Below are 25,760 nucleotides of genomic sequence, written 5' to 3' on the forward strand. Positions count from 1 at the left end.
CCGGACTTGAACTTCTCAGCCGGTATGCATATGGGTATGCATACTAAGTTCACGTACTTCAACTTCTAAACAAGTACGCATACGGTTATGCATACTATGGTTCCCGGACTTTGAATAACTTGCAACAGTTAGCATACAAGTACGCATATTGTGCTATATTCAATCAATGGTTAATTGGACTAAACTCCATCTTAATCATTGAAACATTCTTGGAAGACGGGAATAACTGTCTCACACAAACTATTAGCTTCAAAGCAATTTTCAAGTGATCAATAGATGAATACGAAATATTCTGAGTCTACATCAAATGACTGTCTCACACAAATTATGTAAGATGCTACCAGGCGATTTTTACATGATCATATTTTGACTTTCTTCAAGAATAAAGATGAACTTGGTTAAAGCGAAAGCTCACCAACACATATATCGAGAAATATGTAAGCGAGTTAAACTCAGCTTGAAATATCAAATGTGTATAAATTAAAGTCTATATAGCTATACGACTTTTGTCTCAACAGGAGATAGAATAAAAATAGACTTCTGAGTGATAGATGAGTTCAAATCTCCACATACCTTTTGTTGATGAAGTTCCACAAGCTCCCCTTAGTAGTTCTTCGTCTTCAATCGATGAACGCCGTGAAGTATAAAGCTCAACTACACATTCTATCCCAATCCGAGACATAGCTATAAGTAGACTATAGTTTTGGCAACTAAACTTGACAACAAGCTTGAGATAGCAACGATTGCGAGTTTAACCCAGCAGTGCTCTAACAAAGAGCAATATGATAGAAACAAGAAACAGACTCAAAGAAAGAGCACGAGAACACAAGTGAAAAAATATTTATTATAAAATGTATAGCCGTTTCTATGGCATTAAGTTACCACAATCGCACGTCGTAATTGCAGCATGATACTTATTCATCGTTTTTTGTTACTTCAGCTTTTTGAGATAGACACAAGCGAATGAGCGATCCTTTTTGTCTCCATTCTCTTGTAGGATGGGGTAAAAAGGAGGATAATAAAGAATAGATCGGGGGAGAGTACGCAAAGTATGGTAATAGCCAAGCTTACATATCCACCACCAGGAATGACTTGGCTGAAATTCAGACTTCCAACCCAACTGACTTTAAAACCATTGCTAAACTTAAAGATAGATTGGCCTTCTTGTATCACGAAGAAATCTATTGGAAGGATAAGTCCAGAGAGGTTTGGTTTATGGAAGGTGATAGAAATACTTGTTATTTTCATAAAGTCACCCTTTTTAGGAAAATGAGAAATGTTATTAGCTGGATCAAATATAATTTGGATATTATTCTAACTGATAGATAAAATATAAGAAAATCCTTTACAGATTATAACCTCTATTTTTTCCACCCTCAGCAATTTCAAGATATTATCCTTTAGAATCTTTCTCTTAAATCTTCTATAGAGGAGAAAAACTGTCCTTAATACCCCGCTATCTGCTACGGAAATAAAGAATGTTGTTTTTAAATATGATCTTAAAAGGCTCATAGTCCTGATGGTTTCACAAATATCTTTCACCAAAAACATTGGGATATTAGAGAGAATTATTGATATGACCCAGACTTGTTTTAGGATTGGCCATGTAGCTAAATTTCTAAATCATACTAACATAGGTCTAATCCCTAAGGTCCTTTTGGCTGAGGTAGTCTCTCAATTCAGACAAAATTGGTATTTGTAAATTTATTTATAAAATTATGTCCAAAAATCTAGCCAATCGACTGAAACCCGACTCTTATGGACCAACTCATTTCCCAAAATCGCAGTGTTTTTGTCCCTGAAAGAATTACATGCCAAAATGTGTTGCCTGTTAATGAGGTTGTCTGTTATGTTAAGCATCATAAGGGAAAATAAAGAATAAATGTTATAAAATTGGAAATGCTTGAAGCTTATGATAAGTTGAAATGGTCATTTCTTAGTAAGGTTCTCAGGAAGCTTGGGCTTTGTGACCATCGGGTTAACTTAATAAATCAATGTCTTTATATAGGTTTTATTATGTTCTCCTTAAATGGTGTCCCTATTATCTTAATCAAAACCTGATAGCATACTTAGACATGGAGATCCTCTTTCTGCCTATATTTATATTCTCTACTCTAAGGATTTGACTGCCTATATTGACAAACTTACTAGAAATGGCCTTATTGAAGGTATTCAAGACTGTATTAATGTACCTGCCATTACTCATCCCCCTTTTGCTGATGATTGTATGCTCTTTTCCAAAGGCACTGCAAATGATTTTCAAAACATCAAAGACTATTTTCATAAGTACTGCTTATCTTTTGGACAAGAGTAAATTTTGATAAATCGGGTATCCTGTTTAGCCATAAAATCCCTGATCACTTGATGGATCAGTTATCTTTGCTACTAAATATCCATATAAGGGATCTTAAAGAGAAATATCTTGGTACTCCCATCTCTTTCAAAGCTTTTAGAATCCAAACACACATGTGTATTATGCAATCTATTGATTATTGAATTACTACTTGGTACCATAAACTGTTATCCCATGCCGCTAGAATTTTTCTTGTTAAATACGTTAGTCAAGTTATCCCTTTGTTTCAGATGGTTGATTTCCTTATTCTTAAGTATCTTTGCAGAAGAATGGACTCTCATTTGTGTCAGTTTAAGTGGGGAAAAGCGTGACCCTAATGATAGGAAACTCAATTTGCTTGGATAAGACATTTTGTTCTCTCTTAAATCCGATGGAGGTTTAAGTTTTTAGAAAGCTGAATCGAATCATCTGGCAATGTTTTCTATAAATGCTTGGAAACTAGTTGTTATTCCGGACTACATTCTTGGTTCCATTCTAAAAGATAGATATTTCCCCAAGTCTGATTTTCTAAATGCCAAGTGTCCCGGAAACTGCTCCGAGACATGGATTTTTATACTATTAAAGAGCTGGTCACATCATTTATTTCCTATATTATGGCACATGGTCATTTTATTGACCCCCGATGTGATAAGTGGACATCGTTTTTGGGTTCTGCTAAGCCAAATCCTCAGATCCATCAAGATCCTAGTATTAAAGTCTCATACTTCATTAATCATGAAACTAAAACCTAATACATAAGTAGATTAAATACCCACTTTGGAAATGTTTCTTTTAAAAAAATTGTTACTATTCACTTAAGCTAGATTTGCAATCCTGACAGGAAGGTTCGAGAAATTTTAAAGAATTTTAGATTCATTATTTAATCTCCGTACTTGGGTCTTAGAGGTATCAGACCTTCCTCAGGTAGTAATATTTGGAAGTGCATTTGGAAACTTAGAATTTCTCATCGGATTTAATTATATTTTCTTAGAAGGTTGTTAGAAATACAATTCTTTTTAGGACTAAATATTCTAGGATGCCTATGACTTCTGTTGTGTGCTACATATGTTTTTTACATGATAAGTCTATGATGCATGCCTTTGTTCTCTGTCCCTTTGCTAGTCATGTTTGGTATCTCTCTTCTTTCTGCATGCATGCTTACTTCAAACTTTAAAGATAAAAATATGCTAGATTGGCTCCTTTTTTGGCTTATTGATCATCTGTCGTGTTTTCATGAAAATTCCTAGTGTTTCTTTGCTTCCATTATATGGTCCATTCGGAGTTGTAGAAATAATCTAATTGTTTATACCAGAAAATAATTTCAGGCGCAGAACACGAATGATTTGATGGTGGTGATAAAAAAGTATGGTTAGAAAGTGAATCAAAGATAAAATAGACACGAATTTAACGTGGTTCGGCGAGTAACGCCTACATCCACGGATGAATCCCCTTAGGATGAGATATTTTATTGATAAGAGTTACAATGGTTTTCTATGGGTATGAAACCCTAGAATCGCTCCCTACCTTAGGGTTTTCACCCATATATTTATATAAATATAGACTTGTTCGCCAAGTAAACTGGAATGCTCCAGAACTTTCTTCTTGAGTACATTGACGAAAACGGGCCGGTGGAAATGGGACAACGCACACGGGTGCTGGGCATGGATCGAAGGTTTTCTCACTAGCAAGGCTACAGTTAGCCTATATTGGTACCCAAATATTAGGGTACAAACACTAATCTTCAATAATAAGAAAGAGACCCCATTTTGTGCTTCAGTTGTTTTTGAGTTTTCCTCTTCTACTCAAGCTGAAACCCGGATTGTTTGGGTTGTTTTGAAGAAAGTTGTGTAACTGAAGCTTACACATGTAATTATTGAAAGTTACCCCAAGGATTTGATCGACCAATTCTCAGCAGGGAAATTTGATAGTGATCAAAGGATGAGTTCCCTCTTTTTTTTTTTATTTAAAAGTTTTCAACTTGTTGCTTGTAAATTTACTTTCCAACCGAATTTTTGTAACGAGGTTGCTCATGCTTTGACCCACTTGGATAAAATAAAATCTGTAATCATGATTTGGTTTACACCTCCATTACAACATCTGATAATTGTTGGGGTAAATCTTCAGCATTTTTAAAAGCCTTCATCTATAATTTTTTTTATCTCATGACCTAAAATATTATTTTCAATATAATTTCTCACAGAAATGCAAGATCCAATTCATAGAATTGAATGGTTATCCACTCACACAACATAAAAAATAAAATAAAATAAACTTCCTATTTCTGAACATTTTATACATTCATTATTACAATAATGTTTATTGTAGTAAACATAATAACAATTTTATTATTCTGAACAAAAATCGTTGAACTAACATATTTGCACTGATTCTGCAATAGTTTGATACAGGATCGTCATGTGCTTGTTTTTTAGAGAGTGTTGTCTTTGAACATCATTATATGGAAGGGAACTACGCAGTCGATATTATTGTTCAAAATAAGCCGCATATCTCAAATGTCTGAACAAATATTTCTTCCTTTTTCTTGTCTCATGTTTTGTACAGTGATGTGTCTGGGAGAGCTTTCCACAGGCTTCTCAAGTAGTTAGCTTTTTTACTTTTATTTAATTGGGAGTTATTGGAATTAATTAAGGGCTAGTGAATAAGATAAAGTTGGGTCATTTTGAAGTAACTTTTCAGAACCCCTTATCCATATATTTATTGTAATGATTAATGTGTCTTTATATAATTAAGACTAATTTGTACTTAATTATTAGAGATAATTTTATTTAATTATTTAATTATCATACAAAGGTTCTGCTTCTCAGTCGGCTCTTCAGAATTACATCCAAGTATGTGGTTTACCTTCTAATTATTGTGTTGATGATTCTGCCCACCCCCTTGGCAGTCACCTATCTCGACGCAATTAAGAAGCAAATCCCAAACCAATTTTCAATGTCTATAAGAGATTCCATTCTGTGGAAGTGTAACCGTGTTAAGCATGCTCAAGATTACCTGTTGGCCATACCTATCAGTGGTCTGAATCAATGCCTTGGTCCTAGACAGTTTCGTGCTGTTGTTTGTTATCGTCTTGGTATCCCCTTGTTTGCTGAAGGTGGCATGTGTTCTAGATGTAATAGACCTATGGACATTTTTGGGGATCATGCTCTTCACTGTGCCAAGGATGTTGGGATCAAATTTCGGCATGACCATGTACGTGATGTTGTCGTTGACATTTGTTGCAAAGCTGGTGTGCCTGCGCGTAAAAAAGCGGCTCTTGGGCTTCTCTCTGCTGATAACAGGGACTTATGTCATGCTGATATTCTTGTTCTTAATTGGGAAACTGGACAAGATGTTTGTATGGATGTTACATGCGTCTCTCCCTTTACAGGTGATGGTATCCGCGCTTTTGTCCCAGGTCAAGCTATTGCCAATGTTGTTTTGCGTAAACACAACAAATACTTGGATCAATGCACTTCACACGGTTATGGGTTGGGGGTATTAGCCTTTACCACGTTGGGGGAACTTGGGAATGATACTTTGTGTTTTTTTGAAGAGATTGAAAAATTTCCTAGTTAGTAATGATGTCGGTAGAGGTGTTGGGAAATTTCTTTTTCATAGACTAGGTGTTGCTATTCAGAAGGGACTTGATGCTCGGCTTGTTGTTAGGCTACCAACAAAAGTCTTGTACGATTCTATCGTTTGATTCGTTTGTTTTGTTTTAGATAATGAAAATATTATAAATTAGGAGATAATTATTATATTATTTTTTAAAAAATTAGTTTCTTTTTTTAGGTTGTTTTTCTTCTTTCTTTTTCTTTTGAATTTTTCTTTACTCGGATTTGTATGAAAAGTCATCTTGGTTATAATTTATAAATCATGGTGATTCTTTTAAATTTCCATGGTACAAATTTATAGACCACTCTTACTTAATGAAATGTCATAATGATTTATAAATTTGTACCATGGACATTTAAAAGAGTCCTCATGTCTTATAAATTAAAATAATGACGACTTTTTACTGTCAATTTCTGGTTTAAATTCAAAAGAATAGTCATGGTTAAAATTTAGAATATTGACATCAGTAATTAAAAATTGTACAAGTTCATTTTTTTTTCAAAATGGGAAAGAATCATCATGGTTGGAATTAGCCTCCCAAGTTTTCAAGTAGAGTCGTCACAATCGATAAATTTATACCTTGGCGACTTAGAAGAGTCATTATCGTCTATAAATTTGAACCATGGTGATTTTTCATGATCAATTTCAATTTCAAAATCTAAAAGAATAGTCATGGTTAAAATTTAGAAAAATGACGACCATAATGGATACCATACAAAGACATTTCTATTTTAATTAGCGAGAACCAGAAACCAGAAACCTTTTTGTCCAGAAACAAGTCCCGGATAGGGCTAGAGATATTTCTATTTTAATTAGCGAGGACCGTTACAGTCAAAATCAAGACCATGAGGACTCTTTTTATTTTTTTACTCAGAATTTAAGTGGGTTGTCATGGTCGTGATTCGTCAACCATGACGACTACAACAAAAATTTATGATAAAACGAGAAAAAAGAAAAGAAAAAACTATTGGTGGGTTTGTTCGTAGAATTTACGATTCCGAGGATTTATAATCCCATGGGATTACAAATTCTGGGATTCATGTAAATCCCTCATGTGTTTGGTAACTCATTTAAAATTCGTAGGATTCATATAATTATCTTGGTTTAAAGTCCATATAATGTTTGGTATTACTCTCAGAATCTTAAAATTGTATATATATGAGATTTAAAGTTTAAAAAAAATGGGTCCATAAATCCCTTGATAAGTTTCCCAGCAAATCTTAGGGGGAGGGGTCGGACTCCATATAAAAGATTTGCTGGAAAACAGATTCCGGTGGGAAACGTGATTCCAGGGATTTGGGCAACCAAACATAATGCCACTAAATCCCATGGACCCATAAATCCCACCTTTAAAATTCTACATCCAAGCCCACCATATATAAAAAAAATTATGCGTGTCATAATCTCAAGGGTTATGATATCTAGCATTTTTACTATGTTTAGACACCCTTCTCCACCCCGCAGATGAGACTAAATTTGGGGTCCCTAGTTAAGACCATTTAAACGAGGTTTTTAATACATGGCTCTTACTAAAAGGGAAAAAAATGAAAAATCCACCTACACTGGTAGGATACACACGGTATTAGTCATCCTTTATTTTTGCTTATCTGGAGGGATTTGGGCAACCAAACATAAATCCCACCTTTAAAATTCTACATCCAAACCCACCATATATAAAAAAATTATGCGTGTCATAATCTCAAGGGTTATGATATTCTAGCCTTTTTACTATGTTTAGACACCCTTCTCCACCCTAGCATATGAGACTATAATTGGCAGTCCCTAGTTAAGACCATTTAAACGAGATTTTTAATACATGCCTCTTACTAAAAGGAAAAAAAATGAAAAATCCACCTACACTGGTAGATACACACGGTATTAGCCATCCTTTATCTTTTGCTTATCTTTACGCCCAAAAGATGACCTGTTCCGAAACAGAGATGGATATGTGCTCTTCCACCACCCGTAGAAGATCATTTACGTATGGAAAACAAAGAAATACCACTTATTTTAGACGAAAAGTGTTTATTGTATTTTGCATGTTGACTCATGTGGTCCTCATAATTCCACTGTCAAGGACAACATGGAGAATTCTCAATTAAGCACTAATTTAATATTTTATATTTTAATTTAGTATTTTCTTTTTTTGCTAAGAAAGATTAAATTCATTAAAAGAGAAAAGATTACAATTGTTCAGTGAAAAAGTTTGGCTCCGAAACTTTCACCATTGATCCTAGGAGTTTTACAGTATTTGGCTGCCACATTCGTTAACTGTGTGAAACTTTTATTTAGCAATTCAAATCCGATAGAACTAAAGGAAATCCATAAGTGACTTACAATCATCTAAAACATAATTGTTAAACCAACTCAATTGGTTATTATTTAAAATTCAAACAATCTAAAACTACTTTTGCATCACTAATAATGCCAGCATCGATCTTTCCTTGTTCCTTTGCCTACAATACGATTTCTAAGAAAGCAAGACTTTCATATTCTTCGGCATTTCTAGTTAAACCTGAAATTGTCTTGCACCCAATATAGTTCCTTGCAACGTACTAAATAAGAGAGAAAATCGAGAATATGTTTCTTCGTCTTTACAAAAGAAAAAAAGATAGGAGTAATTAGTTGTGACACGTTCACTAAAAAAAAAATCCTTTTGTTGCTTTTGGATACTGATTGAAATTGCGTTGCTGTGTCAGGGACGCTCGTTTTTCGGCGTCCGACTCCTAAAAGTTTTTGGGTGTGATAAAAGAACTTGAGATCGTCGATCTCTTCCTTCAAGATTGGGATAAGTCGATGTCGGTCGATGATGTGCTTCCTAATGTCGAATTCCGAAAACTCATGATCAAACCAATACCAGAAAGATTAGTATCTTTGTCAAAAGAAGCATCACAATAAACTATAGTACAATCATCATATAAGTTACTAGTGATAACACTATAGTCCAAGCCGATTGGTTGTATAGACGGAGAATCAATACGAGTAACAACATTATTGAGGTATTAATTGCATAATGTCACTCACTAATTTTAGCGTTATTCACTAATTCAGTTCAAGCCGACTGGTTGTATAGGCGGAGAATCAATACGAGTAACAACATTATTGAGGTATTAATTGCACAATGTCATTCACTAATTTTAGCGTTATTCACTAATTCAGTTCGCCATTGATTTGCTTTTTTTTTTATATACCAAAGAGCATATAGATTGGGCCGATCGACCAGAAGGCCCGAAGGGAAGGACTCCCTATTATGGCCATTTTTTTTTGTAAAGTGAAGCATAATGCAAATGTGCAATTTGATAAAAAGATTGGAAATGGTTACTATTAAAAAATCGAAAATGTCCCTCCTTAATTTTAATTTTTTTAATTATATAAATATGAAAAGTGATACTTTCACCCCTTGTCAAGAAAAATGATACTTTCACCCCGTGTCAGGAAAGTGATAATTCGCGTCGTGTCAGGAAAAACGATATTTTCGCTCCGTGTCAGGTAAAGTGATACTTTCACGCCGTGTCAGGAAAAGTGATACCTCCCTTCGTGTCAGGAAAAATGATACTTTCTCGCCGTGTCAGGAAAAATGATACTTTCACGCCGTGTCAGGAAAAATGATACTTTCGCTCTGTGTCGGGAAAAATAATACTTTCCCGTCGTGTCAGGAAAAGTCAACTGTCACTCCGTGTCAGGAAAAGTGATACTTTCATCCCGTTTCTGGAAAAGTGATACTTTCACCCCCGTGTCAGGAAAAGTGATACTTTCATCCCGTGTCAGGAAAAATGATACTTCACTCCATGTCAGGAAAACTGATACTTCACTCCATGTCAGGAAAAGTGATACTTTCACCCCATTTCTGGAAAAGCGATACTTTCGCCCGGTGTCTAGGAAACTGATAATTTCGCCTTTTGAATTTTACCTATTTTAAGTAAAAATGAATTTGTGAAAATATCTCATTTTCTGGAACAGAGGTGGTATATGCCTGAAAATATCATTCCAACAAAAAAGAAGATGCATAATGAATCATGGAGCCATCACAAAGGATACATAACAATTTATACAGATGTATTTTTGTTCATGCATCCACTAATTTGGTTATGCAACCACTAAAACGATGTATATGCCTCAAAAATAACATTCCAACAAAAAAAAGAATGTATAAAGTGTTATACAATCAGCGGTGTTTCGTTTTTTTTTTCTGGTCGTCCCTCCCCACCGTGGTTGCGGTGCTCTAGTTCAAATGGGATGTTACGATAATCCTTTTCTACCATATTGATAATATTATTCGGAATATTGTCTGAATAATGAAAACTACTTACATCATCTCTAGATATTTTTGATAGAATGTGTGCTACTTATTATCAAGCCTATTAAAGACTTGCAAAACCAAAATCTACTACTATTAAACTCATGTTTTATCAGTTGCATAATGTTTTGGTCAAACAAGTGAACATGTAACTCCTTCTCGTTAAGAGACCTTACTACGGCTTCACAATCCAATTCAAATATTACTTTAACTATTACCATCTCCTCCATCCAGTTCACTGCTATTTCCAATGCTTTACATTCGAAATGGTCAGCTCCATATTTCTCATAGAAGCTTATTTTTTTAACTAGTAGACATTTACCTGCAAAATTACTATATGATTAGACTAATATTTCCTTTTTTTTGTTTCAAATTTGTATGATCCATCTACATTTATTTTCACAAATTCCTTTTATGGAGGATTCTAACTTTAATCTATAAGGCATAGATGCATTAGTATCATGAACATTAGACAACTCCGAGTTTTCGAATAGTAGATTCTAGCAATATTAGTTTGAACATTAGGCTTAATGTTATGTAATATAAGCGAGCATCTGTATTTCCAAACATACCAAACAATGTACACAATTCTATAAAGAAGATTTTCATCATTTAAATATAAAACAACAATGTTATAATTGACAGAAAAACCAACTAATAACCCAGTCATGGAAGTTAACATATTTGATCAAATATATCTAGTATAACTACACCCCATAAAAAGATGGTTTATAGTCTCCATACTGGTCCTACAAAAACAATAGAGTGTTTCTATTCATACTTATAGTTAGCTATTTTGGTTATAACTGGAACAATATCCTTAATGCACTTCTAGATAAACATATGGGTTCTATGAGGAATTCAAAACTTCTATAAATTCCTCCAAACATCCTCATGAATAGTATCACTATAAATAATATTATTGACATCGCTGCTACATATAGTATTATAAGCTCTCTTTACAGAGAACTTTCCTTTTCTACATGACTTTCAAATAATGAATTCTTTTCCTACATTTGGTATTCTCATTCGTAAGATTAAAGTAGCACAATCCCGAGAAAAAGATATATCAACATTTCAATCTCTAGTACCTGGTAAGAAAAGATCACAAACAAAAGTAAAACTTTATATAACCCAACAATCTAGCCTATTAATTTTAGTACCACATTTCACACCCCCTTTCTGCACAATTTCAGGACCAGAGTAATTGCTTTTCCTTAACCAAGAAAAGTCATTTTTTTACCTTATCTAAGTGAAGAAAACTACTATTTTTAGAATATTTTTCCATTAAGAATCTGCTAACAAAGAGAGTCCTCAGCATTACAAGCTTTCCAGGCAACTTAAGTTAACAAAGAAGTATTGAATTTTTCAAGATTTGAAATAAACGTGATTGATAGGGATGCACAAAAACCGAGCCATATCCAAAAATTGACTACACAAATCGTTTAAGCCTAAACCGAATTGAATCATTTATTTAATGGCTTCAGATGGTTTTAATTTTTTGAAAACCGTTGTTGTTGGTTCAGTTTTGGTGAACTTCAAATCAAATCGAGAATCATTAGTTTTAATCGACTTAGATATTTAGTAAATATTTTGTGGCTATCTCCATCTAATTTTGTACGTAAGATCCAAATTAACATGGTTTCTATTTTGTCCAGCAGGATTATGTCTTTAATGATTTTCATAGTCTTCTTTTACCATAAAAAAAGTAATGTTGCGATGTCACTGTAATACAGGGATAAAATCGCCGAGGGACGCGACTAGCGATCTGAGTTCGAAACTCGTCAATACCAAATTCTCTGTTGATCAAAAAAAAAAAATGAAAAAAAAATGTAATCATTTTGTACTATGACATATCTTTGCCTTCCTTTTGTTTTATATTAAAATTTAGATAGTTAGATGCTTGGAACCGACATAATTGTCGGTTTAGCTATAAGTTAAGGCAGTTCGTATTTGCACAAACCGATTAAGAAATAGTTTGACACGGTTCCAGAAACCTAACAACCGTTCTTCTTAGTTTCGATTCTGGTATTATATGAAACCATATCATATACAGTACTGGTGCAGATGTACTAAGATTTTTGAGCATTTTTCTTTAAGTACAATCATCTGTAATTGGGATGCTGTTCTGACATGAGCTCTTAGCCATGTTTTTTTCCTGTGTTTAGTCATGCCTTTATGACTGAATGCTTCTTTAATTAAATTTTCCTTTTTCAAAAAAAAAAGCAGTACTAAAGAAGTTATCACTTCTCCGAACTATGCATGATAGTGACGCCCAATTTAGAAATTACCACCCAATTTAACATTCCATTAAAAAAAAAAGCCCATCCTAAGGGCGCAGCGCATACTGCAGCTTACCATCTCATCTGGATGCATGCTTGATTAGGCGAAATTACCTATGTATTTAGAATGTTAGTATCTATTAATTCTGACACACGAGACAAGATTACCTGTATATTTAGATTACAAACATAAATACAAGGCAGAATTACTCACGCGTCTAAACCACCAACATAAATGAGACAAGATTACCTATGTGTTTAGAATGTGAGTAATTTTTGAAACACGAGGCAAGAACTATTCAGATTGTCAACATAAATATGGAGCCAGGATACAGAACGCAAGGGTCCAAATTACCTATGTGTTTAGATTATGACCATAAATACAAAGCTCTACGTGTGCAAAATTACCCATGTACTTGGATTATCAGCATAAATAAGAGGTGAGATTAGATTAGCAGTGTGTTATAGATTTTCAAGTTTAAGAAAGTGAAAAAAAAAAGGGAATACTCGACCCCACCCGACCCGACCCGACCCGACCCGATCCGAAAATATGGACATTGGGGTAGGGGTGTAAATTCGGGCAGGCCGGGTCGCCCGACCCAAAAACTAAGACAGGCCGGGCAGGCCAGGCTTAATATTTGTGAGCCCGTAAACAAATTCAGGCCGGACAGGCCGGGTACAAGTAGATAATTTGCTACCCAAAAACCGCCCAAATCCCGCTTTTTATACGGGCAGGCCAGATCGGGCCGGACATGCCACTATTTTGATTTTTTTTTTTAAGTTTAAATTTTCAAATGAACGGTATTAAATACAATATCCTTTCCTTTCCAACATCACATATCGTAAGTAAAGTGATAGTATTATTTTATATTTAAATTACACTGACAAATTTTTAATTTTAGGCTATAATAAATAATTAATTAGAGTACAATAAACTTTCTAATAAGAAAATATATTACCATTAATGTTTTGAAAAGGTTAATTATAAGTAAAAACAATTATATATTTTATTTTTCTTGACACAAAATTGACAATTATAAAATTGCAACTTTTAAGTCTTTTTAAGAGGATATTAAATGATTAATAGCACATAGAAGCCTTTCAGGCCGGGCACCAGGCCGGGTATCAGGCCGGGCATCATAATTAATCGCAAAGCCCGAGACCGTCCAATAAATTAATCCAGGCCAGGCCGGGTAACCCGCAACGGGCCATAACAGGCTTTGGACAATTTCAGGTACAGGCGGGCTTGGGCGGGTACGGGCAGGCTGAGTTTTTTCGGGTAATATTTACGCCCTTACATTCGGGGTTTAAGTTCACACTTCACACTTACAGAGAGAGAGTAAAAATAGGGGGAGAAAAGGTGAGAAAAATGTTGAAGGAGAAACTTAACAGCTTAAGGCAGCTGAGTAGAGAGTAGATGGAGAAAGGTTGAAAAATTTAACAAACAAAAAAAACTCTTAGTAAAAGTCAGTAGTGGAGGGTTTGGGTTTGACCAACTCTCTCTCTCTCTCTCTCTAACTCACTCCATCATCTTCTTTACTACATTCATTCATTCATTTCTCTCAGTCTCTCTTTGTGTTGCCTTTGAGTTTGGCGTTTCTGTCCCACCCTGCACGCACCTAACTCTCTCTCTCTCTCTCTCTCTCTTGTTGGTGGCATACCCAGATTAATCCAGAACACAAGACTAATCATCTTTCTTTCGATTTCCATACAGATCTAATAAGCCCCCCTCCTTTGTCCTTGTTGCTTCAGTGAGTCAGTCATGTTTTGTACTTTGTGCTGTTACTTGATCTAAAGGTCTGTCTTTTTCTTTTGGAAAAGTCTAAAGGTGTGATTTTATTTCCTGGGTTTATACTTACTTTTTGTTACTTCATGTTCTGTGTATTATTATTTGAGGGTGATTTTAGGTTTTGATTAGCTGTTTTTTTTGTTTGTTTGAGAAATTCAATTGATTATTGAATTTGGGGGGTTTTGCAGTTCTAGAGTTGATGGACTGGAAACCAAGTAGTGATCGAAATCGAAGTTGTGGGACTACATGGTGGAATACAGGATCAAATTTCTGGACTTGGGCGGGTATTATTGACACCTGGTCTTTGTAATGTCCTCCCTCAGTCTTTTATTTGACTAATTGAGGAAGATTTTATTGTAAAAATGGTTACTTAAGTGAATATTTATTTTATCAGACTAGGGTTTGCTTTAATTTTTGTTTTTTGGTATCGGAAGGTCGACGGAGAAGTGAGATATTGTATTTAGTTGTTGAAACAATGGGAGGGATATGCTCGAGGAGATCGACTGTTGAGCATGCTCCCAGTGGAAGTTTACCACCTAATGGTAATCAAGATGAACATGATGCTTTTGGAATAAAATCCAAGACAAATGATGATGTTTTGACACCTCCACCCAATGGGGAACGCATGGAGAAACAGTTACAAGAACCAGTTGCATTTCAAGAGATGAGTAGAAATGCATATGCCACCAATCAGAATGATATTGATGATGGAATCCCACGGCTAGATAGGGCCCTTTCACACAAATCTAGGTCGACGAAATTGAGGCCTGCTGCAGTAGCTAAGGTATGAATATACTCTGAATTGTCATTAGAATTGTTATATCAATATTGTAATTGTCATGCCAAATGATAGACTGAATTTACCTCGTGCAGCAGGTTTCAGAGGTTAGCTCGCTTTTGGGCAGAGCTGGTACTGCCGGGCTTGGGAAGGCAGTGGAGGTTTTGGACACTCTTGGAAGTAGTATGACAAATCTGAACCTCAACAGTGGATTTGTTTCTGGCGTTGCAACAAAAGGCAATAAGATATCAATTTTGGCTTTTGAAGTGGCAAACACAATTGTCAAGGGTGCTGCTCTTATGAACTCCCTTTCAAAGGAAAACATTAAACATCTAAAAGAAGAAGTACTTCCTTCAGAAGGTGTACAGCATTTGGTATCGAAAGATATGGACGAACTCCTAAGGATTGCTGCTGCTGATAAGAGGTGGATCATTTTAATTCATCTCATCGTTTTAGTGCTGGGGGCCAAATCTTTTCGCATACTGAAGGACTAACCATGTCGCATTGCTGTATCATGATACAGGGAGGAATTGAAAATATTTTCAGGTGAAGTTATCCGATTTGGGAACCGTTGTAAAGATCCTCAATGGCATCACTTAGATCGGTATTTTGAGAGGTAATCGTTGATGGCATCTTAAGTTGTCATCATTTCTGCGTTATTGATAGGTAACTCATGTTTTTCTTTTGCTTTTGCATTGGTGGTTTGGTAGGCTGGCTTCAGAACTTGCCCCTCAAAGGCACCTCAAAGTGGAAGCCGAAACAGTCATGCATCACTTGATGACTTTGGTTCAGAATACAGCTGTGAGTATTTTCTTTATTATTACCAAACTAGTAAATTGAGATACAATGTCCTTCTGTTTGTGATTTAATTGTCATCAAAACTGTAAAGCAAGGACAAATTTCGATACATATTGGCTATTGCTATAATTTATTGGACTCGTTGCTGTGTGTTCGAAGAAAATATGCTTGTTTTGATTTTCCATTCCAACTATGTATCGTGGAAAATATTATGTATGGAGAGGAAGAGCAAAAGAGATGAAAAGATAAGAGTAAGGTGAATCAAGGACATCGATGCTCGAAGTCAATATAAATAGGCGTTAGCATTTAGTACATTGTCTTTCTGCTTCTTGACTTGCTTTAAAGAAATGGCTATAAGAACCAGAAAGTCAATTTTTTGTAAGCTAACATTTTTGACTTCCATCCAAGTCACTTTTCCTCAAAATGAATTAGCGCTGATTCTTTGCTCACCTTTTTTTTTTCCTCTTCTTCATTGCCGCCTTAGAACGTAATGACTGCCTCAACACTTTGCCATGCCTTACCCCACCTCTTCAACACCACCATAAAATCACCTCTCAACCATCATCGCTACCTTGTCACCACAACCACACCGCCCTGCCATGTTGCCAACCACCTGCTAATCATCTGCGCCGTCATGCCACCTCTTTCACTATTGACTTTTGTTACCGATAAAAAAAAAAAATTGACTTTTGTCATCTTATATTGCCAAATTGGCTTTTTAACTTATTTATTTTGCGGATCAGTTCTTTCTTAAGCTCACTTGTGTTTTGTAAATTTCACTTGATCTGTCATTTTTATCATTAAAATTCCTCTTAGGTAGGGCAATTCTATAATGTCAATAGCTTATGGAGCTCTTTCCAACTAAAGATAAAGAGTCTTGCTGTTGAATCTCTATTCATAAACATTCATTTCCTTCAAATAAAATATGTGTCTTTCTCTAAGTTATTTATAAGCATTCAACTCCTTTTATTCTTTAGCATCTTATTTGTCACAGGATTGTTTTATTGAGAATTTATGCAAAACAAGAGGATTGAACATTTTGTCTCTTACAGGAATTGTATCATGAGTTGCATGCCTTGGATAGATTTGAACAAGATTATCGTCGTAAGCTTCAGGAAGAGGATAACTCAAATGTTGCTCAAAAAGGTTCGAAATCTATGTTTTTCAGTTTTATGTTTACAGAGGACATTTCTGTTGTTTACTTCATTGAAGCTTGCCAAACATTTGGTCTCTGCTTGGCAAGTGGGTCCTTATGAGACATGAAATATGCAGGTCAAACAGTTGTTATAATCAGGCTTTGAAAGCTTTAAAAATATATGAAAAAATAAAAATATTTCCCAAGTCGTAACTAACAGGAGCTAGTTAAGTAGCATTCCGGGAAACATCGCCATTGTAGTATGCCAAGGTTGTAGTTTTCTCAGTTTAATGTTAAGTGATCAAAATGATTAAACACGGCCATTTTGGTGGGGAAACATCTTTAGTAGGAAACGTGATGAAACTGTTACTTGTACAAGATGGCTTAGAAGTTGTGTTTAGGTAGGCATAATAATTTTCTATGCTTTCATTTTTCGATTTAGCTGCAGTGCTACTGTTTGTGCCCAAGATGGCTTAGAAGTTGTTGGTTGTAGTCATGCCGAAAATTAAAACGTACAGCTTGAAGCTTTGTGACCCTTAGCCATTATTCAGTTCATGTGGGATAGCTGATCCTGCGGGAATCTAAATTCTTATAGTTAACGAATAGTATTTTTTAGGAAACACATTCATGAGGGATAGCTGACCCTGCGGTAGTCTAAATTCTTAAAGTTAACAAATAGTATTAGTAGGAAAAAAAAGCGATACATTTGCACTTCAATTCCTGTATAATATAATGGTATGTCCGTACTCTTAAACCATCCGTATTAGAATCTGAATCCTCGTAACTCTATCCACTCATATAATTTCAAATTCTAAAAACGAAATGACTGTTGTTCTCCTTGGAATTGGCTGCCCTCTTGAGTTCTCCGTTTAGTTACATTGCAGTTGTGTTAGTTGTCAAACTAAGTTGCATGGAGAATACGAAACAATAGAATAATATCTTCTTGTGCCATGTTTATTTATTTTAGTTACCCATGGGTTGCACTTTTTACACAGTTATCGACGAGCTATGGTATAACTGGGTTATGTTGGCATGTAGGAGATAGTCTTGCGATTTTAAGGGCTGAGCTAAAAAGCCAGAGGAAACATGTAAGAGGTCTGAAGAAAAAATCTCTATGGTCAAGAATTTTGGAAGAGGTAAAGTGCATCTTGATCTTCTCAGATAATTTCATTCAAATGCCAACAGAATGACTTGGCCGTGATACTGTTTATTGTATGGGTGGATGGATGGGTGCAAAATTCATGTTTTCAGTGGGTTAAATGTGAATACTTGGGAAACGCTAATATTGGTCCTGATACCACCTCATTTATACAGAGCTGGGTCGCTTTTGCAGAAGCAATAAAAGTTTTGCTTTTTAATGATTCGATGACAATATAAATTTCACATAAATGGGACCAATTAGCTTCTTTTTTTCTGGAGAATAACCTATTAACCTAAATATGTCCAGAAGTTGTTTTCAACTAATGTTATTTACATTTTCCTGCTCACCCCATGGATTGTGTATTCAGAATCGCTTAAGTGTTTTTTCTTATACTTCTAAAAATCCAGCTCTTTATGTAGTTACCCGCAAGGCCGCATTTTGAGTTTCTGAAAGGGTTGATATCCTATGTTTTGCAGGTAATGGAAAAGCTTGTAGACATCGTCCACTTCTTACATCTAGAAATTCATGAAGCATTCAGCACTGCTGGTATTTGTCTTACTTTAAAGTTTATGTTCATTTGTTACTATGACTAAGAGATCCATGGGATAGTTTCTTTGTGAACCCTTGATGTTCGAATGTAACTAAAGGTGGACTCTTTTATAGAATCAGACAACAATTTCTTGAAACACCAACTAATTATAGATATGAAAGGAATCAAGTAGTGTCTACAGTAAACTGCCAAATTAAAACGTAACAAAAATTCGGAACTGGAAAACCTACTTTCAAGTAACGGAATATGGGTACCGTACATGTCTGTTCAACTAACTAGTTTACAAGCTTGATATGTTAAGTCTACCCAGTACCCACAAACGATATTTTTCTTGGTGATCGATGCGAAACACAATATTCGTAATGTTGTCGTTTGTGTGGCCGATCTTGCAGATAATGATAAACTAGTGAAAGAATCTGTGAACAATCATGAGAGATTGGGTCCTGCTGGTCTTGCTTTGCATTATGCGAATATAATAACGCAAATTGATACCCTTGTAAGTCTTTGTAAATCCAATTATGCCTACATCATTTTATTTTAATTAGAATCATAAAGTCAGTCACGAGGCATGACTAACATTGGGTATGATTAGGTATCTCGATCGAGTTCTGTGCCTCCAAATACTAGGGATAATTTGTACCAGGGATTGCCACCTACTGTGAAGTCAGCTTTACGCTCCAAGCTACAGTCATTTCAAGTCAAGGAAGAGGTATCATTTGGCCTATTTTAGAATTTCTAATATTCACCAGGATTTCCTTAATTTTGTTTCAATCATTAAAACCATTCTAACCACCTATCTTTTCTTTCACTCCAGCTCACTGTTCCACAAATCAAGGCTGAAATGGAGAAAACTTTGCAGTGGCTTGTTCCAATTGCTACAAACACTACCAAGTAAATTTCTATGACGTTTTGTTAGTAGGCGATATTTTTGGTTTATATGGTTATTCATTTATTTAATATTTGTTTCAATGTTGTTTTGAAACCAGGGCTCATCACGGTTTCGGTTGGGTTGGAGAATGGGCTAATACAGGGTTAGTAAAATACTGAAACTTCTAACTAAAATTTGTGTAGACCAAAAATAATGTAACAGTACCTAATAACGTTGTTTTTCAGATCGGATGTAAACCGAAAACCATCTGGGCAAACCGAATTAATTCGAATTGAAACACTGCACCATGCAGAAAAGGAGAAGACTGAATCTTATATACTTGAACTGGTAGTATGGCTTCACCACCTAGTTAGTCAATCAAGATATGGCCCCAATGGTGGAATCAGATCTCCCATCAAATCACCAATTCGATCACCGAACCAAAAGACATTTCAGTTATCCTCACATAAACCTAGCCCACCATCACCACTGCTAACGGATGAAGACCAGCAAATGCTGCGAGATGTGAGTAAAAGGAAACTGACTCCTGGAATTAGCAAGAGCCAGGAGTTTGATAAGACCAGATTGAGCAAGCACTGTAGATTAAGCAAGAGTAATAGTCATTCACCAACTACTGGATTTAATAAGGAGTTCTTCCCAATTAGAAGGGTGCCAGCAGTCCCAGTCATCGATTTTGATATCGACAGGATCAAAGCTCTGGATGTCATTGACCGAGTTGATACCCTGAGAAGTTTATAGCATCTGTTTGATTTGTACAAGAGCTGATGATTTGGCGCAGAAGACAAGGCAGTGTGTACTTTTATTGCCTGCATATTTGTACAAGAGCTCTGATGATTTGACGCAGAAGAGAAGGCAGTGCGTACTCTCACGACTGCAGTCGATGTAATCCTGCTGTAGTTTCTTCTTGTTACGTGTGCCGCGTCGGAGTTATGTAAAGGGTCTGAGGTGATCTGAGTGATAAGAGGTATGCCGTTTGTAAGATAAAGATAAATTTACAAGGGTGATGTTCGATACTACTCTGTGGTTACGGGTTGAATGATGAAGGGGTACTCCTTGCTGTACATAAGAGGGTTTTCATTGTCGGGAAGTAAAAAAAAAAATACACCTTTGCTTCGGATAGTTTTCATTAGTTATTATCATATATGTAAATCAATGAGTACTAGTTCAGTAAGCTCATGCATCTCGTTCATATGATTTTCCATAACTGTTTCGTGCCATGATATTTGCACTTGACAAAATAATTTTGTGAATTAAGAAATGACTGCAGTGAAATCTGAGCAACATGCAATATGCCAATATCTATTTGAACTTGAGCAATACCAAAACCATACTTGGAAACACCTTTGCTAATGAAACTCATTCTGGTCTAGAAGACAGGAAAATCTTAGCATTTGAACATCAGCCATTTGAACTCTTGCTGATGAGGCAGCCTTGCAGACTGAATAAATAGCCAATGCAGTGTAACCCAAGTGTAAGCTTAAGCTGGTAAAGAACAAGGGCCTGCCTGACTAGGTAGAAATATCTAGCACGAAGAAATCCCCAAAACAGAACTCTTATCTACCTTCCCCTCCTCTTCTCTTCTCTCCCACTCTGAACCTTGAACCTGTAAGAAGCACCTACACTCAAAATCTTAAGAGAAGCAATGTCTATTCAGAGCTCTGGTCTGAGGCTACCACCTACTATCACCACCACCACCACCACCAACACCAGTAAAACCAGTCACCCTCTTCTTCTTCGGAAGCAAAACAAGTCAATACAAATGTGTCTTGCATCATCAACGGTTGTTCATCCATCTCAAACATCTTCTATTCAGGTAAATAGACAATCTTTTCTTTTTAATTTTCCACTACAAGTAGCAGTAGCAGTAGGATTAGTAAAGAGATTTTTATTCTATTTTACCCAGTCTGAATTCATTACTGATTGAAGAAACACATAATTCTAAAACCCAGTTGTTGAATTTTCTATTTGTTGTGTCTCCTTCGCGGGATAGTTGTAATTTAAAGGAAGGGTAACTTAGATGTAAGATATATGCAGATTGTGGGTGGCAAGGCGCCGAATTGGTACAGTAATGGGGATACATATGAGGGGGCTGATGGAGAAATTGATTGGCCTGATTTAGATGCAGACCTACAATATTGGACCAGATTACTTCGTCCTGTTCAGGTATAAATAAGGTGTGCTCTTCCAAAATGATCTTTGGAGATGGGAGCTCGTGGTCTAAGAATGACTGTTGGAAATGTGTAGTCATGACCTAACATGAGGTTTTTGCAGTGGTATCCTGGTCATATTGCAAAAACTGAGAAGGAGCTTAAAGAACAACTCAAATTGATGGATGTTGTCATAGAGGTTCGAGATGCAAGAATACCTCTTGCCACAGGTCATCCCCAGGTGGGAACTCTATTCACTTGATTTTGGTTATGTTTACATATATCTGCTTTTAGATTATTCATTAGAAGCTATGACCTAGGAACCGCGGAGACTGACATGGATGCAGAGTAAGGCAAGTTTGAAAACACAGGACAGAATCATGCAATTTGTACACCCGTAGAGATAGCCATTACAACTTCAATGTTGTAAATCCCAAGAGACAAATTGCAGTGGTATTTCGGTCAGATGCTATCCACAGCAAAAATCATGCGAACATGCATATGCTGTGTTTGACACATTTCCTTGTGTCCGACAACGACCTCTTCCCACCGAGGAGTTTGTGCTTAGTAGAATCGCAGTCATGTGTGTTGATGACATTTTCTGCTTTTAACCGTTCACATACTGTTTTATATTGGAGCAGATGGAGGCTTGGATTGGCAGTAGGAAAAGAATTCTAGTTCTCAATAGAGAAGATTTGATTTCCACTTCCGATAGAAATGCATGGGCACATTATTTCGCCAACCAGGGGACGAAAGTTGTCTTTGCCAATGGGAAACTTGGGACGGTATCTTTCTTTTAGAGCTTATGTCTGCTTGATCTGTACACGGACAAGCAATATGTATTGATTCTTGGCTATGCAGGGAGCCATCAAACTTGGGAGATTAGCAAAGTCTATGGCTGTTGGGGTGAATGTCAAGCGTAAATCAAAAGGATTACTTCCCCGTGCAGTGAGTTTCCTGTTAGCTCTGAACTTGATGTAGTACTAATAGGCCATTATTGTTGGATCTGTTTCCTTGAGAACGGTTCAGAAATCAATTTGTCGGCACCAAAAGTTCGTCAAATTGTTATTTTGATTTTATTTTATGAACTTGCTTATATTAAATCATATTTGTACTATGCTCTGTTCCTTACATATCAGGTTAGGGCTGGAATAGTTGGGTATCCAAATGTTGGTAAATCTTCTCTTATTAACCGTTTGCTGAAGCGGCGTTTATGTACTGCAGCTCCTAGACCTGGTGTCACAAGGCATTTGAAGTATGTATTTTGTTCAGACCCTATATAAGCATAAGTGCATGATCAAGATCTTTCTTATAGCATAAGCTCCCAGTTTATGGCCATCTTTTCTTTTATAAACATGCAAATATTCTGTACATGATTAAGGATGACCAATATATAACGCAATCATGCAGTACTTTCTTCTAATTGTTTGGTGTTTTATCTTTCTTATGAAAAAGATGGGTCCATTTTGGGAAAGATCTGGAGCTGCTAGATTCTCCTGGTATAATCCCGATGAGAATAAGTGACCAAACATCTGCAATAAAGCTTGCTATATGTGATGACATTGGAGAAAGATCATATAATGTCGCTGATGTGGCTGCAATTCTTGTACAGATGCTGATGAGGATACCGACAGTAGGTGCATTTCCTGAATTGGCTTAGTTCGGTCATGAAAAACGTTTTAATACGCACATCTGGTTCATTTTCCAAGATGCATGCGCCTAGAGAACTTTAGTTGCAGAGGGTAATAATTCATGTTAATATCATAGAGTAGAAGCTTCAACTGGACGTTTTTGCGATTCTTAATAGCTAGCTTATAGTTTTAATTTCTCGATGAAGAAATATGGTTTAGTCACGATTTCCATTTGCTTGGTATTAGGCTAAGGGGAAATGTTACTGTGTTAGTTACTGCTTTTGACCAGTTATGGGGTTGGTTTGTCCAAACCGATCAGATTCTTGAAATCTACAATATCAATATGTATGTATTGATGGTTTAAGGGCACTAAGGTGGCTAAGTGCGAAAAGGGAGGACACTTTTGGAAGAATTGTTCTTCGAAAGAGAGTTTGAATTTGGGTCATTTTCCCATGTCAACTGTTTGGAGATTTTTTAAAAATGATAGAATAAGTTAATTGGGATTTCAAGGCTGCTTTTACATCTTTCAGTTGTGAATACCGGTATTTTGCTCTTAAGTTTGTCTGATATCTTTTTATGGTCAACTTCTAATGATTACAACATCTACATTCTTATTAGGTTCAAAAGCTCTTTATCAGCGTTACAAGATCATTGCAGAGGGTCCTGGGCACAGTGGGAAAATGTAAGTTGCTTGCGGTGGAACAGGGTATATACCATTATTTTCATTTAAGTTCTTGATTTCATTTGGATTCTTAATTGCAGATTTGTTGATAAATTGGCTCTTCAAATGTTCAACGGAGATGTTCATCAAGCATCATTTCGTCTCTTGACAGACTTTCGAAAAGGGAAATTTGGTTGGGTTGCACTTGAGAGGCCACCAAAACAGTAATTAATGGTTGGCTATTTCAAATGGTTAAATTTTGACACTTCCATATAGTTTCTCTGGATAAAATCTATGTAGATACCACTGAAATTTGGAGGCTGCACCTGGATATCAGAATGGATGCATGTTGACCTGATGTTATAACTCGTCAAGGCCATGCCTGGTATCTCGCAGGGACATATCACTTCGGGGATGCTTGGTCTGATTTTATAGTATGCAAATTTTCTCGCCAATTTGCAACAGGCTCGCACTGAAGGCTGAATCTGCTGCAAAGTTTTGCAGTAAAGAAATCAGAGAGAAAATATGCTCGCTTTATATTCCGTTTAAACTTCTCTGTAATATTCGTCTCTCGTGCAACCGTATTCCGATCTCCTTCATGTTCCTTAAAAGAGATCAAAATCTTCCTATATAAATCTTTGTTTATGTATAAATTTCGAAAATATCGTTGTTTGTGTCTGTGAGTTGCAAATTTTGAGTCTTTTGAGTTTTGACCAACTTAAAACATTAGCTTGCAGGGTCATTTTACCCTTCTCGTGCTGAACCACAGTTTTCTATTTGAAATTGTTAAAATCTTAATCGACACTTGCTCTTGCATGGAATTTTAGAGACTTCATATCTACGTCTACTGTCCAGCTGCATTCTTTGAAGACTTGATTTCTGCAAAACGATCTTGATAAGACTCTCCACCTACATTTAGCATGACTGCATCACGAGGGGGAAAAACCCAGTCGACATGATTTATATTTGAGCATCAGGTAATAACATTGCTAACTGAACTGAAATAAACTTTGCCCAAGTACATTCCCATTTTGAAGATGTTTGACAATGTTAAAAAGTGTGTTATTAAGACCAGCTTGTTCCCAGATCCAACTAGTCCACATGAGCTAGAGACTCAGAGAGGGTAAACTCCACAAATTACGAATGATGCTGCAATTAGTGAATAAATGATTAACTCTCTCCGGGTGACAGAGACCACTTTGTTATAAAGACTAATTCTGACCTACAAATTTTATGACTTGCTAAACAAACCCCAAATGTGGGAAACGTTCCGACAACATGGTTAGAATGACATTATCAAGACATGGTGGCACCATTTTTCTAAAAAATCCAAACGACGATGAATTTGAAGCTAAGATTTTGGTGACATGTTCTTCGTATAAAACTCAACATTTCTACTAAAAATGAGAGTATTCCGAAATACGAAACTTCACCATCCACAAATTTTAATTTCAACCGTTAATCTTCAACGATTGATATTTAAAATGGTAGATGGTGGTTTTATACATCTCGGAATGCTCTCATATTTGGTTGGAGTGTAGAGACTTATAAGAAGAACATGTCACCAAAAAATTAGTTTCAAATTCATTACCGGTTGGGTTTGGTAGAAAAAATGGCGCCAAAATATTAAGATCATGTCACTCTAACCATGTAAACGGATCCTATCCCCATATTTGAGAGTGCGAATTCGTGCACACTCCTTAACGAGTGTATAT

At 35.9% G+C, this 25,760-nt stretch overlaps 2 protein-coding genes across 7 annotated transcripts; both read left to right on the forward strand.

Annotated features, from left to right (window-relative positions):
- Window positions 1-13,984: 13,984 nt before the first annotated feature.
- LOC113356138 lies at window positions 13,985-20,878 on the forward strand. 5 transcript variants are annotated; one of them, XM_026599168.1, is made up of 14 exons: window positions 13,985-14,354; window positions 14,504-14,599; window positions 14,750-15,099; window positions 15,192-15,517; window positions 15,617-15,709; window positions 15,804-15,894; window positions 16,944-17,037; window positions 18,065-18,162; window positions 18,644-18,713; window positions 19,110-19,213; window positions 19,310-19,426; window positions 19,532-19,608; window positions 19,704-19,748; window positions 19,831-20,878. In XM_026599168.1, exons 2-14 carry the CDS (start codon window positions 14,515-14,517, stop codon window positions 20,342-20,344), a joined length of 2,064 nt encoding a protein of 687 aa, XP_026454953.1. In that variant the 5' UTR covers window positions 13,985-14,354; window positions 14,504-14,514; the 3' UTR covers window positions 20,345-20,878. The 5 variants fall into 5 exon arrangements, with proteins under 5 accessions (XP_026454953.1, XP_026454954.1, XP_026454951.1 ...); XM_026599169.1 differs by having other exon boundaries at window positions 13,986-14,354; window positions 14,504-14,621; window positions 15,189-15,517; XM_026599166.1 differs by having other exon boundaries at window positions 13,986-14,354; window positions 15,189-15,517.
- A 275-nt stretch (window positions 20,879-21,153) lies between these two features.
- On the forward strand, window positions 21,154-24,736 carry LOC113356139 (DAR GTPase 3, chloroplastic-like). Of its 2 annotated transcripts, none has more exons than XM_026599171.1 (9): window positions 21,154-21,419; window positions 21,641-21,769; window positions 21,878-21,994; window positions 22,395-22,538; window positions 22,615-22,701; window positions 22,893-23,008; window positions 23,209-23,390; window positions 24,003-24,066; window positions 24,147-24,736. In XM_026599171.1, exons 1-9 carry the CDS (start codon window positions 21,249-21,251, stop codon window positions 24,271-24,273), a joined length of 1,137 nt encoding a protein of 378 aa, XP_026454956.1. In that variant the 5' UTR covers window positions 21,154-21,248; the 3' UTR covers window positions 24,274-24,736. The 2 variants fall into 2 exon arrangements, with proteins under 2 accessions (XP_026454956.1, XP_026454957.1); XM_026599172.1 differs by having other exon boundaries at window positions 23,209-23,386.
- Window positions 24,737-25,760: the final 1,024 nt, after the last annotated feature.

The sequence above is a fragment of the Papaver somniferum genome, chromosome 3 (assembly GCF_003573695.1).
Source record: "Papaver somniferum cultivar HN1 chromosome 3, ASM357369v1, whole genome shotgun sequence".
Taxonomy (NCBI): Eukaryota; Viridiplantae; Streptophyta; class Magnoliopsida; order Ranunculales; family Papaveraceae; genus Papaver; species Papaver somniferum.